The 18,739-nt window shown below is 38.7% G+C and overlaps 1 protein-coding gene across 1 annotated transcript in view; it reads right to left on the reverse strand.

Moving 5' to 3' along the window:
- Positions 1 to 335: 335 nt before the first annotated feature.
- Positions 336 to 18,739, reverse strand: part of LOC120532357 (sialic acid synthase-like) — a 29,255-nt gene continuing 10,851 nt past the window's right edge. Inside the window, exons 2-6 of the mRNA XM_039758273.1 lie at positions 15,357 to 15,572; positions 10,911 to 11,010; positions 7,862 to 8,016; positions 5,240 to 5,506; positions 336 to 1,153 (exon numbers count right to left, since the gene is read on the reverse strand). Of these exons, the coding sequence (XP_039614207.1) occupies positions 941 to 1,153; positions 5,240 to 5,506; positions 7,862 to 8,016; positions 10,911 to 11,010; positions 15,357 to 15,572 (951 nt within the window). The 3' untranslated portion in view covers positions 336 to 940. The remainder of the gene's footprint in view (positions 1,154 to 5,239; positions 5,507 to 7,861; positions 8,017 to 10,910; positions 11,011 to 15,356; positions 15,573 to 18,739) is intronic.

Below are 18,739 nucleotides of genomic sequence, written 5' to 3' on the forward strand. Positions count from 1 at the left end.
TTTCCTGGCTTGTAAAAAAACGGATGTATTCAGTAAGTTTTTACGTTTTACAAGTGATGGTACCTGTCAAAGACAAGAAAATTAATATTTAAAAAATATTTGCTATCTTATGCCTTGCATGTACCTCCAGCACCTTTCTTCATTATTTGCATGTAAGTGGACGTTGCTTCCCCCAGTGCTCGCTCTGAAGCGTGCTTCTGTAAAGCCTACTTCTAAGACATTGTCAATATTTTTGAGGCACCTTTCTCGCTTCCTCTCTAGTTTTATACTTGCCATCTTTGAAGGTGACTCTCTCAGCGTGCATCGTACACCTTTACTCCTCCTTGTGTATCTCACACTCGCACTTCCTCTTTCGATTATGTTATCAAAGAAGAACTGACCAATCAGATTGCTCAGAGGGACGGGACACACAGATCTTAGTGTTTTTTTGTATAGTGGATACCCCGTGCCTCATAGGGTTCAAAGTAAAACTTTAGAATGTTGAGCTGTTTAATGTTTAAAACATAACATTTCATGGCAAGTGCATATATACCATGTTTGTGAAAATAAATTTTTTTTTGAAAAATACTAAACTTATCATTTATTGCATATTAGTAAACTGAATTTACAACAATGAGAAAAACACAGAAAGGAAATGTAAGTGAAGTAAGTGAATCCACCTTATTACATAAAAGCGTTGATTTATATTTTGATCTGCTCATTACCGGCTTAGACAGTTGTACCATAATAATGGCATTTCTCACACATTAAAACAGTGCCATTTTTCCAAAAAAAGGAAACATTTAAATAAAATTATACCTCAAATATTTTTCTTTTAACACAACTGACTGACTTGATGCCTCTGAATAAAATAAAACAATACCCTATGTGTTAAAATTACATTTCTCTGCATGCATTAAGCAATGACCCATAAACAGTTCTAGCTATTATCTGCAGAACTTTAAAATAATTTGCCATTTTGTACACAATTTTCCACTGCTGCTGTTGTCAGTGTGCTGTCTGCTGCAATATCTGTATTCACCTTCTTGCCCACCAAGCTGTAGATCTCCTCAGGGGGGATACCTTTGGGCTCAGCCACTTTCACCGTCAACATATCCAGCGTTATTGTGGTGCCTTTGGGTATTGCCACCTTGGCCACCACAAACTTGCCCAGCTGTGAAGAATAGAAATAGATTGCAAAGAATTAAGTAAAAAATAAGCATGATTAACAAAAAAAGTGGCACATGTAACACAAAGTATAGACTCTCAAACATATTTATCTACCCATTTTCATACTGTTAGCCTTTAATGTAAGAGATTCTGCAAAAAGGTAAAGTTCCCCATAGGGACAAATAAAGTTTGCCTGTCTATCTATCTATCTACAGTAGCTATCTATCTATCTACAGTAGCTATCTATCTATCTATCTATCTACAGTAGCTATCTATCTATCTATCTAACACACTGAGTTCCCTGGTTCATTATATTGGTTCAAATGATAGCAAGGCCAATAGCCTAATAGGAAACCATATTCGCAATCAGTCTGGGACCTAAAGGTCATGAACATCCTGATTCATGCATAGAAAGATTAGTTTTACCAATAGCCTAGCACGAAATGTGAGAGGAAATTAAAATACCCAAGGGAAACTTATGTGAACATGGGTAATACCTGTCATGTATGAAGGTTAAACCACCACCTTCCAGGTTTATTGGGGGTAAAAGATACCATCCCACAGTGAGAGGCGGGTGCAGTTGCTAGCATTCTTGTCTCTTCTGTCATCCAGAGCAACAAGAAGATGCCAAATGATGGCCAGAAGACTATAAAATAGTCCAGGAGAATGGCTTTTCAGAACAGACTCACATTGCAATCAGCACGGGGCTCATTGAAGTTGACCCGATTGATTTCTATTAAGAGAAGGTGAAGATCTCTTTTAACTTATCCTGTTTTCTTGCTATTATATAAACCATCTTTTTGTTTGTCTTTATTTTTGTTTGAATTAAAAGGGGTGACCCAGCTGGCATTGCGGCACTTTCTAGATGTTATGAGTATCTTTCCAGTCATCCACAATGTAATGTAAATGGAGCCTGCTGCCAAACTAGACAACCAAGCTGGAGATATAAGATCATCCACACTGTCACCCATCCCTGATGATAATGAGTGCATTTATGTACATGTACACGCAAAACTGGGATAGGGTGACTGTTTTGTCGTTTAGGGTCCTGTGCATCTTGTGTCCACAGATGACTTTCAGCTTACCTTCAGTCTAGCTTTCTATGCTACTAATTTTTATTTTTATTTTTATTGATTTTAGTTAGGAGCAGATAGCATTCCATACAATCAAGTCAAACTTAAACAAACCAAACCTCAACACCCACACAAGAGCTTTAGAGGAGAGCCAACAACCAGAGCAAATCTTTATAAACCGCAAGAAAGGAAGACAGATTGTGACACCAAGGCTGTATGACAGGCATTCAAAGATTTTTGTGCAAAATAATGTTAATTTGGTGCATTCCTAAAACATGTGGCCCATTGAGGCTGGAGCTAGACTGCTATGTTCACAGCTTGAATCTTGTCATGGAAACATTTTGTACAATTTTAAACAAGATAAACACACTCGATAAAAAGATTTTAAGTTGATTGAGTACTTTGCCCATTTGGAGCTAGAGTGTATTCTATGGATGAATACTCCTCCTTTTCTGAAATATTAAGTGAAAGATCCTTTCCCAATTGTACCATGGGATCTTTGAAAGAAAGGGACTTTAAAATGTTTTTATATATTGCAGAGATGCAATATATGGTTTGGTTTGAATCCTACCTGGCAGGTAGAAAATTCTTTGTGAGTTGTGGTAATCAAATCTCAAAGACACATGATATCCGATATGGTGTTCCACAAGGCTTTATCCTGGGTCCGCTGCTGTTCTCAATCTATATGCTTCCGTTAGGTCAGATTATCTCAGGTTATAACGTGAGTTACCACAGCTATGCTGATGACACACAGCTGTACTTATCAATAGCACCTGATGACTCTGACTCTTTCGATACACTAACACAATGTGTTACTGGTATTTCTGAATGGATGAATAGTAATTTTCTCAAATTAAATAAAGAGAAAACTGAAATTTTAGTAATTGGCAATAATGGATTCAATGAGGTTATCAGAAATAAACTTGATGCACTAGGATTAAAAGTTAAGACGGAAGTAAAAAATTTAGGGGTAACCGTTGACTGTAATCTGAATTTTAAATCGCATATTCATCAGACCACTAGGACAGCATTTTTTCACTTAAGAAACATAAGTAAAGTTAGACCTCTTATATCATTGAAAGATGCGGAGAAATTAATTCATGCTTTTGTTTTCAGTAGACTAGATTACTGTAACGCACTCCTCTCAGGACCACCCAAAAAAGACATCAATCACTTGCAACGAGTGCAGAATGCAGCTGCTATAATCCTAACTGGGAAAAAAAAATCTCAACATTTCTCCAGTTTTGATGTCACTACACTGGTTGCCTGTGTCTTTCAGGATTGACTTTAAAATACTGCTTATGGTTTATAAAGCCTTAAATAATCTCGCTCCATCTTATATATTGGAATGCCTGACATGTTATATTCCAAATCGTAGCCTTAGATCTTCAAATGAGTGTCTCCTTATAATTCCAAAAGCTAAACTTAAAAGAAGTGGTGAGGCGGCCTTCTGCTGTTATGCACCTAAAATCTGGAATAGCCTGCCAATAGGAATTCGCCAGGCAAATACAGTAGAGCACTTTAAAACACTGCTGAAAACACATTACTTTAACATGGCCTTTATAACTTCACTTTAACTTAATCCTGATACTCTGTATGTTCAATTCTTCATAATAACTATTCACAGTGGCTCCAAAATCCATACTGACCCCAACTCTCTTCTGTTTCTTTTTCCGGTTTCTTTGTGGTGGCGGCCTGCGCCACCACCACCTACTCAAAGCATCATGATGCACCAACATTGATGGACTGAAAGCCAGAAGTCTATGTGACCATCATCATCAGGTCCATCTATGAAAACCCTAAATACAAAGAGGACTGTTTGATTTATGTTAGGTAGACTGCCCAGAGGGGACTGGGCGATCTCTTAGTCTGGAACCCCTACAGATTTTATTTTTTTCTCCAGCCTTTGGAGTTTTTTTTTTTTTCTGTCCACCCTGGCCATCGGACCTTACTCTTATTCTATGTTAATTAATGTTGACTTATGTTTATTTTTTATTGTGTCTTCTATTTTCTATTCATTTTGTAAAGCACTTTGAGCTACATTTTTTTTGTATGAATATGTGCTATATAAATAAATGTTGATTGATTGATTGAGATGCTCTCTGAGTCTTCAAGACTTACCAGTGTTTCTTCTGGGACAGCAATAAGTGGAAGGTAAGGAAAATTGGGCAGATTCAGTTCAACAAAGCTTCTTATTTGAAAGTAGGGTACAACTTTTTTTGATGAGAAGTTGAATTTGAAGCTTAATTGTTTGTAGGATGTAAAGACATTATCTATGTACAATTCTCTAAGTGTTTTAATCTCAGACATTTTTCAAACATTAAATATTGTGCATATTTGAGAGGATGGAAAAGAGTGGTTGTCATGTAGAGATGCAAGAGATAAGATCCTCTGTCTTAAAGCTCTTCCTACGTTGGTTTCATATTCTGAGTGAATGAAGGACATTTGGACTATTAGTGTATTGACAATAATTTGTATTTACTGGGGCACAGAGTAAGGCATATAAAAAGAAGTGCTATTACATGGACTTTGAACGGAGTATTAAAATAGACCACATGCCTGTCTCAATATGGCTGCTGAAATAGAGTTGTGATCGTCATGGTCTTCTCTTCATGGCCAGATGGTGGATGCAGAGAGTGATGAGTCCACTATGGTACCTTTTCAATTATCTGCCATTCCGCCTAGCTTGGTGTCATCTGCACACCTAACTAGTGTATTGATTATATTCTTATCCTGATCCTTTATGTATATTACAAAGAGCAACAGCAACTACCACTGATCCCCGAGGGACACCATTCTTAACATCACCTAATTCTGAGAGAGTTCTCCTCACTCTAACTTGTTTGAGGGTATTTTGCATCCATCTACAGATCGTGCCCTGAATTCCCATTTCTTTCAGTTTGAATAGTACCTCAGTAATTGCCCCATAATTTTCCTCCGATATTTACTGTACATTATTATGACAGGACATATTACATTCCACCTGCAAACAGTCAACATTACCATACAATATTTACCTTGCTATAACAGGACATCTCACAGGGGAGCATATTTTTGACTGGGGAGCCCATGGCTTTTTCCACTGTCCTGATGGCCTGTACCAGCTCGGCCAGTTCTTTAGGCTCTAAGGAGGCCTTGTGGTCACTTCCCTTCCAACTCTTGTCCAGAGTAACGTGACGTTCAACAACCTTGGCTCCCATTGCAACTGCAGCCACTGTAATAGGAATACCAGTCTCATGACCGGAGTAGCCAATGGGAATATCAGGAAATTCCTTTTGAAATTCCTATAAAAGCACATAAATAATGAAAAGGTTATAAAAAAAAAGGAGAACGGTTCATCTGACTTAAAGGTTTCCATGCATTCAGCACTTTCCATAACCTAAAATGAAACCATAATAGGACAGAGTAGGCTTGAAAATGATCTTATGAATAGATAGTTTTTATTCCATTATTAATTTATTAATCAACTAAGGCATTTTCTTCACTTCCTTTTTCCATTGCTGCATTACAGAGGACTAGAGCCTTTCCAGAATGTGTTCAGCAGACTGCAACGTTTTCTCTCTCTCTTCTTAAAATTAATTAAATGACTGGCTAAATGAAGGCGAAAATCTTTATGCCAAGGCATGTAAACATACAATTTTGAACTACTTGATAGTAAGCTGGGTCATGGGCAGCATGAAGGCACAATAATTAGGATTCCTAGTTCATAGTCCTTTGAACCAGGATTCATTTTTTTCACCCTGTTACACCAGGGTTCCCCATGCATGGCTTATGTTTTACCAGGGGTCTTAAAAGGCTGGGGTGCGTTGCCTCTTTAATGAAAATTTTGTTCAATTTATATGTGATGATATTGTCATTTAGTATTTCACAGTATTAATGTGCAGTTACACTTCTAAACTTTTTGTCTCGCTTAAAACTGACTGCTTTTCCTTTTAGGATCTGTGAAAACAAGACTATAAGGGGGGACTCCAAAATGCAGGAATCAGTCAGTAGCATGGGAGTAAATTGTAGTTCTTGACTATGCAACTAGGAATCGCGTGCCTCCAGTCTTGTTAATAAGTCCACCAACTAGCATCATGCTGATTTTATTGAATGTGTTACTTCTGACATTTTTTCTATACTCATGTGCATCCATCCATCCATTATCCAACCCGCTATATCCTAACTACAGGGTCATGGAGGTCTGCTGGAGCCAATCCCAGCCAACACAAGGCAGGAAACAAACCCTGGGCAGGTCGCCAGCCCACCACAGGGCACGCACACACACACACACCAAGTACACACTAGGGACAATTCAGAATCGCCAATGCACCTAACCTGCATGTCTTTGGACTGTGGGAGGAAACCGGAGTACCTGGAGGAAACCCATGCAGACACGGGGAGAACATGCAAACTCCACGCATGTGCATGACTTTGGCAATTTCTGTTTTCTCCAAGCCGAAAAAATGCATGTCATTTAGAACACCAAGGCAATAACGTAATGTAAAGTACAGTCCGCGTAGATGAGTATCCCAGCTAGGACTGAACATGAAACCTTACCTGGCCGGGAGGCCATTATAATGGAAGTACAGTGGAAGACCGGTCATTCAAGACAATGTCTTCTCCAATACACCAGGTGGCAGCCCCCCTGAGTTAAAACACTTCTGAGGATACCCACAGGACATCATGGGAACTGTAACGCTCTGGGTCAGCCCTGTTGGGATCCATGGGTGCTGTTATTTGGCACTGAGGGTATTTTTGAGCTGTACCTTTTCAGGCTCCCATTGTACCTGGAAGCACTTTCAAGCCACAGCTCTGGGACCGGAAGTGCTTCTAGTGTTTGCATAAAAGGAGCTTCAATCAAGCAGCCAGAGTTGGGAGGAGGAGGAGAACAAAGCTTGCTAGAGGGAGCAGAGTAGGCTGAGTGACAGAGGAGGACGATGACCGAAAGTTACAGAGTTGCATAGTGCTTGGTGTATTGAACTGTACTGTGTTTGAAGTGTGGAATGCTTGTAAAAGGTAGAGTTTCAAACTAATAAAAATCATCTTGTTTGCGGCAAACTTGTGCCCAAGGAGGTGCAGTGCCCCCTAAGGACCCCACTGTGAACAGACTGTTAATCAGCAACATTACACTGAATGGCTGAGGCATCTACAGGAAAGCATCAGGTAAAAACATCCAGGGAAGTGGCACACCCAAACCTGCACTTTACACCATGGCAATGCACACTCCACTGCACCATGACAGCACACCTGCACGCAGCGTATTGTCAATCACAGAGTTTTTGACCAAAAAAAAAATGGTGTTGTTGCTTGGCACATCCATAAATTCACTAGATCTCACTCCCTGTGATTTTTTTTGTTCCCAAAATTAAAATTGAGCCTGAAGGGAAGATGCTTTACTACTGTGTTAAAAATCCAGGAAAAAATAATCTGAGGGCTTGAGACATAACAAACAGGAAAGGTTTCTAGGAATGGAAGGGTATTTCATCTCAAGAGATTAGTATATTGCCATTGACTAAAACTGAATTGCTGTAAGGTGTATAGATTTTTTTTTTGACAATTCCAGAAATTTTTCAGCTCCCCCACCAACCTTGTATATAACAATTCCATTATACTCCTTGCAAAATAAAAGCTGCACTTGTATCAATTAAATGTCTCACCAGTATGACACTCAGATTAACTTCTTCTGGCTTCAGAGGATAACAACTGGTGCACTGCAGGAAGCAAAATTTTGAGTTGTGTGCTTTCACTGTCTTATAGACTCTTCTCATGGTTTCCATTGATTGCATCCCACTGGAAATCACCATGGGACGACCTGCAAATATGCAGAAACTGTTAGAACAAAATTATTTGCTATTCTGATCCAATTATTTAAAATTAATAAGTATCTTAAACAAGAACCAGTTATCAAGATGATATGTGAGAGAAATAATCTATATGGAGTTTAACAGTTTTATACAACAGATTGAAAGTCTATAAATAATGTGAAGATGTAGTGTTATGTTTCATTTAAAAATGCTGCTTTTAAATTAAAATGTAGTAGTGTGGATGTTGTCTAAGATTCTTTGAATGAAAAAATTTCAAATGCCGAAAATTGATCAATGTTGGAGTGCCATTGGCTCATTGCTCAGTCAGTTCCTCTGTTGCAAAATTTACAGCTATCTCCTTTAACTAATTGTTTTGTTCTTTTTAAAATGTTAAAGTGTTACAGTATCATCTAGGGTTCCCAGATGGCTAAGGTTCAAACTGCTCTGTTATGTCTCTTTTATTCAATTTTGATTCTTTTGTTTATGTATACATTGTTGATCGTTTGGTTAAATATATGTCTATGTACCTTTTTATGTGCAATGTGTTTTGTGGGTGGTGTCATAAGAGGTGGAGCCACCTGCCCATCACCATCAAGGGACTGCCCTCAGCCCCATAAAGACTGAGAAAAACCCACAGTCCCTTGCGGTTCATTGAAAGAGTTGTCTAGTGATGTATTACTTCTTGCTCATTATTGATTTTCTGTATTTTTGACCTCGATACTCTGTTTTTTGGCCATTCTTGAGATTTGTGTTTTGGGTCTTGTTTGCCTTTGAATTGCTTTGTTTCAGACAGCTCCTTTTGCCTTTATGCTCCTTGGAGCTTATTTTTGTTATTTTCTGTGAAAATGAATCTTTTGATTTATTAAGATTCTTTGTTTGCTTTTTCGTTACTAGCCAGGGTCTGACAGTTCCCCATCTAGTGGGCATTTTGAGGCATTTTTGGGATTCTGTCCGCTAGGTTCCCCCCAAGTTTACAACAGAAAGCATGTTTCTCCAAATTTATTGATTAACTAGTACTAGAAATAATTGTCCTACACATGTTTTCACAAATCATTTGATTTCAGTACCAAATACTGAGTTAATGACTTCTTATTTTGACACTTGCATTTTGGTCCATCCTTCCATTCATCTATCCTATACTTTTAATGCCTGTCTAATCCAGATCTGGGATTGAGTATTTTTACTTGTAATCTGGCAAATATACAGTTCCTTCAGAAAGCAACCCCCCCCCGGTGCCATTCAAAGCCCATATGGAGCCCTAAGTGGTGAAGGGAATTTTCCATTTAATGTCTGGAGCACTCTCCCCATAACTGTCATCAATAGCACGCCTCAGGTAATTTCTCCCTAGGCAGCCACCTATGCTGCCTACTGGAATGACCCATTATGTCTCCCCCATTGATTATTTCTTCATTTGCTGTATTATAATGCACAGAAGTAATGCTTTTTAATATTAAACATTGTGGCGGTTGGCCTGCGCCATCTCTTACCTGGAATGCCTTGGGAGTGGAAGGACAAGGGGAAAGAGTGTGCATGGGGCACTGTCTCCCCCAGATCGGTAGATGGCAGCCCCCCTGGGTTTCAACATTTAATTGCCATAGATTCTCACAGGGCACCATGGGACATGGAGTTCAGCAACTCAGCCCTGTTGGGTTCCGTGGGTGCCACCAGGGGGCGCTTGGGGATTGAGAAGCCCTACTTTGTCAGGTTTCCACCTCACCCAGAACTGCTTCTGGACCATGCTAACAGGCCACCAGTACTCCTGGGTTGTTACATTTGAAAATGTAATTGTAGTTCCAGGAGGCAGAGTCGGGAAGAAGTTGACGAAGCTTGCTGATGGACGGAGGGGTGATAAAGAAGACAAAGGGCTGCAGAGTGCGTGGCTTTGTGCTTTGTAACTGTGCTTATTGTACTGTGCTTTTGGTGGTAGGAAACGCTTAAGGAAGATTTTCCCACAACAAAATAATAGCCTGTGTGTGTTCTGAACTTGAACCTGTGTTGTCTGTGTCAGGTTTGGGGAGCTGGAGCGCCCCCTAACAGCCACAATGTAATGAAGTATTTAGATGTCTTCAGAATTCTATTAAAATATGAAATCTCAAAATAACTTAATTCACAAGTTTTTACCCACTGTAACAGCCTTTATTGAGCGAAGTATTCAATTTTGTCAACAGATTACACTAAATATAGCTTTTTATGAAAGAGATACAAATGTTCTTGAGTAAAAACATTTTTGACTCATAAAATATTTCACTTTTTGTGTTATGTTTTATAATTAAATTAAAAACAGAATTAAAAAAAAAACCTAAGATGTCAATACTGTTTGCACAGTTTCTGATAATGTCCTTTAATGTTGAGCTGATTCCGGCCTTGTATACAAGGCTACTGGGCTAGGCTATGGTCCATCCATCCATCCATTATCCAACCCGCTATATCCTAAAATGTTGTCACGGGGTCTGCTGAAGCCAATCCCAGCCAACACAGGGCACAAGGAAGCCCACTTCAGGGCGCACACACACACATAACAAGTGCACACTAGGGACAATTTAGAAATGCCAATGAACCTAACAATTTAGAAACGGCAATGTCTTTGCACTGTGGGAGGAAACCAGAGTACCCGGAGGAAACCCATGCAGACATGGGAAGAACATGCAAGCTCCATGCAAGGAGGACCCAGGAAGCGAACCCGGGTCTCCTAGCTGTGAGGCAGCAGCGCTAGCCACTGTGCCACCCTAGGCTATGGTCTCCTTTGGAAAGTTGAATTATGGATAGATGGAGGTGTGGACAGTCAGAAGATCCATAAATATGTTAGTTGAGTTCTTGTTGTGAAACTAGTAAATGCATAGCTTGTTTCCTCAAAGGAGGACTCTTGGTTGTGTTTAACTTAATTTCTGTCTCTTTTTCTTACCATTCTTTGCAGTTTTTTCTAGGTACGGCAAGTTGTTGGAATCTGCAGAAGCAACTTTAAAAAATGGAACATTGAGTTTGTGAAGAAACTCAACTGCCATCTGTCAAAAAAAAAAAAAAGAAATTGTGAAATGATTATTGATGTGCATAACCAGAGATCATAATTCCAGTGTATCCTGTTGCTCTTGATTGGAACAAATTGGTTTGCTTTCCATTGCTTTGTTGCCAAATTCAAATTATACAATACATAGATTACAATATAAACATAACCAGAATTCAAGGGTCAAAGCAGGCAACTGTCTCTTTTTCATGGCGCTGGCACCTCACAGTAAGGAGCACATGGGTTCACATCCTTGGTCCTCCCTGCATGGAGAACACTTTGAGCATTGAGAAAAGTACTATATAAATGTAAAGAATTATTATCATCACCATCTTCTGTATGCAAATTTTTAATGATTATAGCCAACAAATACATAGAATGCAATGGCTTGCTACATACAAAATAGGTAAGAACACATGACACAGGATAGGGGAATTGGCCCAATGGTAGTTATTTGAAAACAGAATTCTACCTTGTATGCTTGAAAATGGAAAGAAAACACATGCCAGGTGTGAAGTTACACTATGCACTAAGTCCTGTTGTACTCCTACAGAGTGCCCCATAAGGGAATTCTGATACACCATGAGGGAGGCAGCAATATCAACTAATACACTGGAAAGCAGCATGAAACACTCTACTGATAACTATTTGATAATGCCCTGGGTACTTTCTCTTTAGATAAAAAAAGCTTCAAAGGCGTGGTAGTTATAAGGATCATAAGATATCACTAAGACCCGATGGAGCAAGCATTTTGAAGAGTGCCCCAGACCCCAGCAGTCATTCAGAAGATGTAGCGTAGAATAAACCTGCTGACACAGTATGTCAGTTGTGAGCATCCAAAATGGTTCTGTTGAACCACAAAATACACAAGGCCTACATGCTTTTTTTATTTTTAGTTCCAGCCAAACTGTTTACTAGCAATAGAATTAGTGAGCGACCATGACAATAGTGTTAAATAGACTTAGAGATGTGTGTACATTCAAAAAACTGTGACGAGAGTTGTGGTGGAGAGTAAAATGAGTGATATATACAATATACAGTAAGTTGATAAATATTTTGTATGTCTTATTAGCAAGTTAGGCAAACTAAATGTAACATTAGATATTATTTCTGGAGACGTTTTACAGCTGCTGCAAGTATTTATGTCTTTATGGGAGTTAAAATAATGTACTCAGATAGCATTACTGTAATATATAAAAACACTTTAAAGTCTGTTCCTTTCTAAGATCCCAGAATTCAGTGGGAAAAGGATCTCTCACTCAATATATCAGAAAAGGAGTGGAAGGTAGCAATGCACAGAATTTACTCGAGCTCCATATTCACAAAGCGTAGAATTATTCAAATTAAAATCTTTTATTGAGCATATCTCTCTTGTTTAAAATTGTCCAAAATGTTTCCAGGGCAAGATCCAACCTGCAAATGTTACAATTGAGCTCCGGCCTCATTGGGCCACATGTTTTGGGCCTGCACCAAATTAACATCATTCTGGACAAAAATCTTTAAATGCCTGTCAGACAGCCTTGGTGTCACAATCCCTCCTAACCCACTGACAGCTGTGTTTGATGGACTCCCAGATGGGCTTAAAGTAGAGAAGGACAAATAAACTGTGATTGCCTTTACCTCACTTATGATCACATAGACTTATCTTGCTCAACTGGAAAAATCCTCTTTTAAGTCAGTGGGTAAGTGATATTATATACTATTTGAAATTGGAAAAAATCAAATTCTTACTTAGAGGGTCCATTCAAAACCTTTTTAAAACCTGGCAGGATCTGACCAATAATATTTTAGAATAAGCTTTTATATTGGGGAAAGCGACTCTCTTCCCTCTTTTCTGCTCTTAAAGTTTTACTCTGGCTGTTGGCCTTACTCTCTTTCGTTTGCGTGGGGGCTGAATTGAATTTAATTTTGTCAAGTTTGACTTGTTTATATGAAATGTTACTTGCTTTTAATAAATTCAATTTTAAAAAAAAAATAATAAAAACAAAGTGGATGGAGAATGTGTCAAACTAGTTTAGCAAAGGTGACTATGTTTGGACTGGCAGTAGCCTAGCAGGGAAGAACAGACTGCAAGTAAACAAAACAACCTGTGGATGAGTTGTACCTGTGCATTTTCATTGGTAAATGACCTGGGAAGGGACAGGTAGACTAATTCTATTGGTCTGAATGTATGGTCTGGAGTATGGTTGGTTATGATTGGTTTTGAATCAGAGGGTATTCTGTTCCATGACACCCCATTAGTTCACAATTTGTGATAAGAATGGTATAAAGTTGGTACCCCTGCATTTATCTCTCTCATCATCTGACCATGAATGGAAGCCCACCTCTCTCTCTTGTCATTTCTCCATGAGGAAGACGATTTTAGTAGCCATATTGAGAGGCAAGAGGCCTGTTTTAATACTCTATTCAAAGGCCATGTGGTAGCAAAGACAAACCTAGACTGAAAGTAAGCTGAGAGCCGCCTATGGATGAAAGATGCACTGTAACTTAAGCTGTAATAGTATATTTGTCACACTAATTTCATTTTTGCTGATTATTTTGGGTATATTATCCATAATACATTAATTAATTTAATGTGTACCTCTCTCCTGCTTGATCTTCCACCCCGTCTAATTGTCTGAGGTTATAAATAAAGAAAAGTACTTGATCAGAGAGTAGTAAGTATATGGGATTTTAGATATTTTCTTACGGTCTACACAATAAAGAGTAAAAAAAGGGGGAAAATAGGGTATGACACCAAACAAGAGTCGATATCTAAATTTTGAAATGCTATTACATAAAACCGAAAAGCAAAACCATGAGTAATGTCTGAATGAAAAGTGCTAAAAGCCATTAACTGGGTTGGGTTACTTTGTATGCTATGTCCGTTTATTGATATATCCTGTCTTTACTTAATAAAACGTTGATCACAAAAAAATAATAGTTCACTAATGGCATTTTATTGTTTGTTGTTGGTTTGTGTGGTTCCTTGACGAACTATTACTTTACAAAGCACCATTTGATTCTGGGAAGGGTTTTTTGCATATGAAGTTGGCTCTTTGTGCTTTGAAAAACTTCATAATATTTAGCAAAAAGTATTTAATGTACAGTAGGCTTCCTAGCAGGACACTAACACATTAACAAAACCCAGACTTAGCCTATGTTATCATATGCAGCAAGAGTTCTTTTTCAAATCATGTCCCATTCACAAATCTGTTACCATCTATTCATGGTTATTTACTGTAAGGCCATTACAGATCTAAATAGAACCTTCAAATGGATGAATCTGTAGGGAACCAAAAATGGCTCCCCTACGGCCTCACACTGAAGAACAACTCTGACAATTTTATCTTTAAGAGTGTACAATTTTTCATCAGAACTACAACACTACAACTTTTAAACAGAGTTGATGCTTGATGAGTGAAAAATGATGAGCGACGATTAGTGAGTGACTAGTGAGAAGTGATAAATAATACATGATGAGTGATGACGGGAGGAGTGAAAAATGATGATGTCCTTGAACAGGCTCTGTACTTTAGTTCTCTTTTGATACTACTTTCTACTTTCATTTTCTCTCCCATCCAACTAAACTCCACCACTGCACAGGACTCTCTTCGAGACTGACCTAAACCTCTACCTGGAGGGCTAACCTGAGTAAAGGTAAACTCCATGCATTCTGTGAACCACTCCGTTTCTAACAGTCCGGTGTTGTTAGGCTGCCTGCTGTTACACAAGAGTTGCTGTGGAAATGTTGTCACTGACTGAAAGTTGGAACGTGATATTTGAAATTGGTTTAGCAGTATATATACTGTATAATCAGATAAAAGTGGATACTAGAACACAGAATTTATGCTAAGAAGTGAATGCTGACTATAGGATGCCTGTTGTATCTTTGATTTTGCAAAGTGACCCATCGTCCAAACTATTATGAGAATATTGGAAGAAATGAACTTGTTTAAAATGTTTTACTTAAAACAAGCCTCTGATGATGGTCAAAGAACTGTTGTTGCTCCTGTAACACTTAATAAGTAGCAAGACGTGCACTGAAATTTTTCAGAAAGTGTCAGTTGTGAATAAGATTCATGTGAAGATGTGTGGTTGAGGGTGAAGACAAGGGAAGAACCTGCCAACAGTGGCTATTCGAGTGTACATTTCAATGGTAAGTCAGGCTGAGAATTCAGTTTTCAAAATGGTAGCTAGGTCACAGATTACTCTGCTGGGGTGTTGGCAAGATAAGAACTTAAGTAATTATAATTACAGGGATAGATTATTAAGATATATATGCTTGATACTTTCAAATAGGAATAGCGACTTCTTTTTATCCCATTACAACAGATTTTCACTTGGTGATATCAATGTATGCCATACCTCATCCATCCCTGATGCAGTGAAGAAGATGCCAATTTCTTGGGCGTACTTCTGCAGCTCACGGTACTGCTCATGGCTGAACTCCAGGTGGCGCTTGTGATCTCCATAGGTTGCTCCCCAGGAGTGTTCTGAGTTGTAAGGCCGCTCCAATGCTTGCTTGTTGAACCTGCATTCCAATTCACTTTTTTGCAGCTTAGCACAATCTGCCCCACACTCCTGTATCAAGAAGATAAAACATTACATGTAAGGCACCTACCACAGAGCAGAAAATTGATGGAAAAAATCAATAACTCAACTGCTCTGCCTTGCCAGAACTAAATTGTTAGATATTGTACACACAGTTTCAAAAGAAAGTGAAATGTCCTGCTAGTGTCAGTTGGCCCCTATCCATGCTACTATAATGTTTTTGTTTAAAAACGCAGACATTACCCTTCATTTTCACCTGTCATCTGCACAATCCTAGTGAAAACTTTTGAAATTGCTCTCTAGAGCTGTATATTTCTGTATATTTGTGAAGTGGATAGGTGAAAACAAAGGTTATTGAAAGCACAGGCACTAATCACACTCGGGTTCGTACTTCTTATGTTGTCTTTCCCTGATAGGATTCTGCACATTCAAACATCTCACTCCCTGATTGCTCACCCTTCATAGAAGAAAAATATATTCTAACATAGCCGACACAGAATAATTGCATTTCATGGTGCTTGTTGTGTATGCATTTTGTGGTAGACTGCTTTCTAGCATATACTGTAAGCTGACAAATATTGTGTATGTGATATTACTGTATGTAATTGTGCAGTATGTAATATTAGATAGTGTTTCAGGAGGCATGTTTTACTTCATTGATGAGAACAGAGGTGCTTTGATGTCTACACCCAGTCTGTAGGACTGACATGGGATGTGAAATTTATGGTGAGGAGGATGGAGCAACAGACCAGCTTGGCAAGAGTGACTGCGGTTGGACTCACAAGAGCCCACAAGTCATTCACCGCAGGAAGGCCATAAACTGCTTAATCAAAGCAACTGGAGGGCGAGTTGTACCTAAGCGCTTTCATTGATAACTGGTCAGGAAGCGCCTGAAAAAATAATTCTATTGGTCTAAACTATGGCTGTTTATGATTGGTTTTGAATGAGAGGCTATTTGGCACTATAATGTTTCATTGGTTTGTGTATTATGGTAAGACTGATACAAAGATGGTCACCTTGCCTTTATGTATTTCTCTCACACCATCTGTCAATGAAAAGAAGACCATGATGAAGACAACCCAATCTCGGCAGCCATATTGAGACCAGTCTGTGGCCTTTTTCAATACTCCATTCAAAGGCCATGTGATAGCAAAGCAATCCTGACTGAAGATAGTCGAGATAAGCTGAAAGTCACCTACGGATGCTAGATGCACTGCTTCTTAGGTTGTAATGGTATGATTTACCAATATTCGCATATTATTCTACTTCTTTTAATATTTTTGGGCATTTGCATCAATAATAAATAATTAAATGTGTAACTGAACTCTTGTCTGTTTCTTTACTCTGTTGAATTGCCAGAGGTTACAGATGTTGAAGGGAAGGGGTGAGGAAGACCTGAAGTACCTGACCACACAGTGGCAAGTGCATGGGATTTTAGACATTTTCTTAAGGTCTACACAATAAAAAGTATGAAAGGAGAAAATAAGGTCATCATAGGACATAGAGTTTGAATACTACATACATGTTCAAAAAGCAAATAATTTACAGGTTGCTACAGTTTTATTAGCCTTCACATTTTTTCCACTCTGATTTCTTTTTAAATGTTTTATCTAAACAGACACTTATAATAAACCCACACAAGTGTAAAAATTCGACCAAGTTAGCTTATGAGCCATTGGTTCCTTGTGTTATTTGTGGTCTATTAAGAAGGAAGAAGCAATTAAAGGTTCCAAATCACAAATTAAGATTTACCAATGGGCATTGCAGCACCCCAAACCCCAGACACAACTTCTGGTTTCAGATATAAGTTTATCCGTCCATTCATTACCCAACCCGCTATATCCTAACTACAGGCTCATGGGGGTCTGCTGGAGCCAATCCCAGCCAACACAGGGCGCAAGGCAGGAAACAAACCCCAGGCAGGGCACCAACTCACTGCAGGGCACACACTAGGGACAATTTAGAATCGTCATTGGACTGTGGGAGGAAACCCAGGCAGACACGGGGAGAACATGCTGACTCCACCCGGGAAGCGAACCCAGGTCTCCTAACTGCAAGGCAGCAGTGCTACCCACTGTGCCACCATGCCACCCATAAATAAAAGGTTCATTACACAAATACCTTAAAAAGGTCTTGAAAGTAACATAAACGCATATATTATTTTCTTTTCCCTCTCCTTTCACTTCTTGTGGCAAACTTTGTCTATTTTCCACCTGTCTCCAACTTGCCTGGATGAAATCAAGCAGCTTCTTTTATCTTTGACCTGGGAGCACTTCCAGTGCTAGTGCATAACCCATTGGAGGCACTTCTAGGACAAATGGAACTCCCACAAAGTAAGAATCACTGATCCCTGCAGCCCCCCTCCGGCGGCAACCAAGGAATTTGGTGGGACAGATTCTCCAACCATGTCAATTTCAATGGCATAGTCAAAAAGGGTGCGGACTTCATTATGTTAATCTAATCTAATTTAAATATAAATTGGGGCAGCTGGACCAAGTGTTCAATGCTATTTACCTTTAAGCAACAACTGCATTATTAGAATTATTAGAATAATCTCAGTGCATAATAATTGATAAGTGTCAAAATCTTCAAGGTATTGGCAACTGGTTATTTCACCGTCTTTTTTGTATTGTCAATGGAATTAGAAAAAGTATCAATCATAAAGGCGACAATGAGGCTTAAGATGTAATTCTAGTAATGTGTAACTAACAATGCAAATTCTTGTGGAGCTATTATTATATGTAAATGGCTGGTGTGCAGCTTTAGTGAGCAATCAGATGCTCTTTAAGAGGTGCTGGAGCTTTAATGCTCTTATGACTTTGTCCTTAAAAGAAATGTTCTGTAGTTCTGCAATAGTTGAGTCAAGTCAACTCAAGTCAAACTTTGTTTATAAAACACATTTAAAACAGTCTAGACAGAACCAAAGTGGTGTACAAGATAAGATGATTAAACCAATTAAAATACACATACGGATTACAAAACCACAATAATAATAATTCATTATGTTTAAATATTGCTTTTGTCACTACTCAAAGTGCTTCAGTGAGTGGGGAGCCACTTCAAAAACCACTAATGCAATTGCAGCCATTTCTAAGCCAGTACACTCACCACACATTAGTTATTAGGTGTTGAACTGGTGAGAGAGATAGTCAAATAAAGACAGGGGATGGTTAGGGGGCCAGAATGACTAGGCTCTG

The sequence above is a fragment of the Polypterus senegalus genome, chromosome 7 (genome assembly GCF_016835505.1).
Source record: "Polypterus senegalus isolate Bchr_013 chromosome 7, ASM1683550v1, whole genome shotgun sequence".
Taxonomy (NCBI): Eukaryota; Metazoa; Chordata; class Cladistia; order Polypteriformes; family Polypteridae; genus Polypterus; species Polypterus senegalus.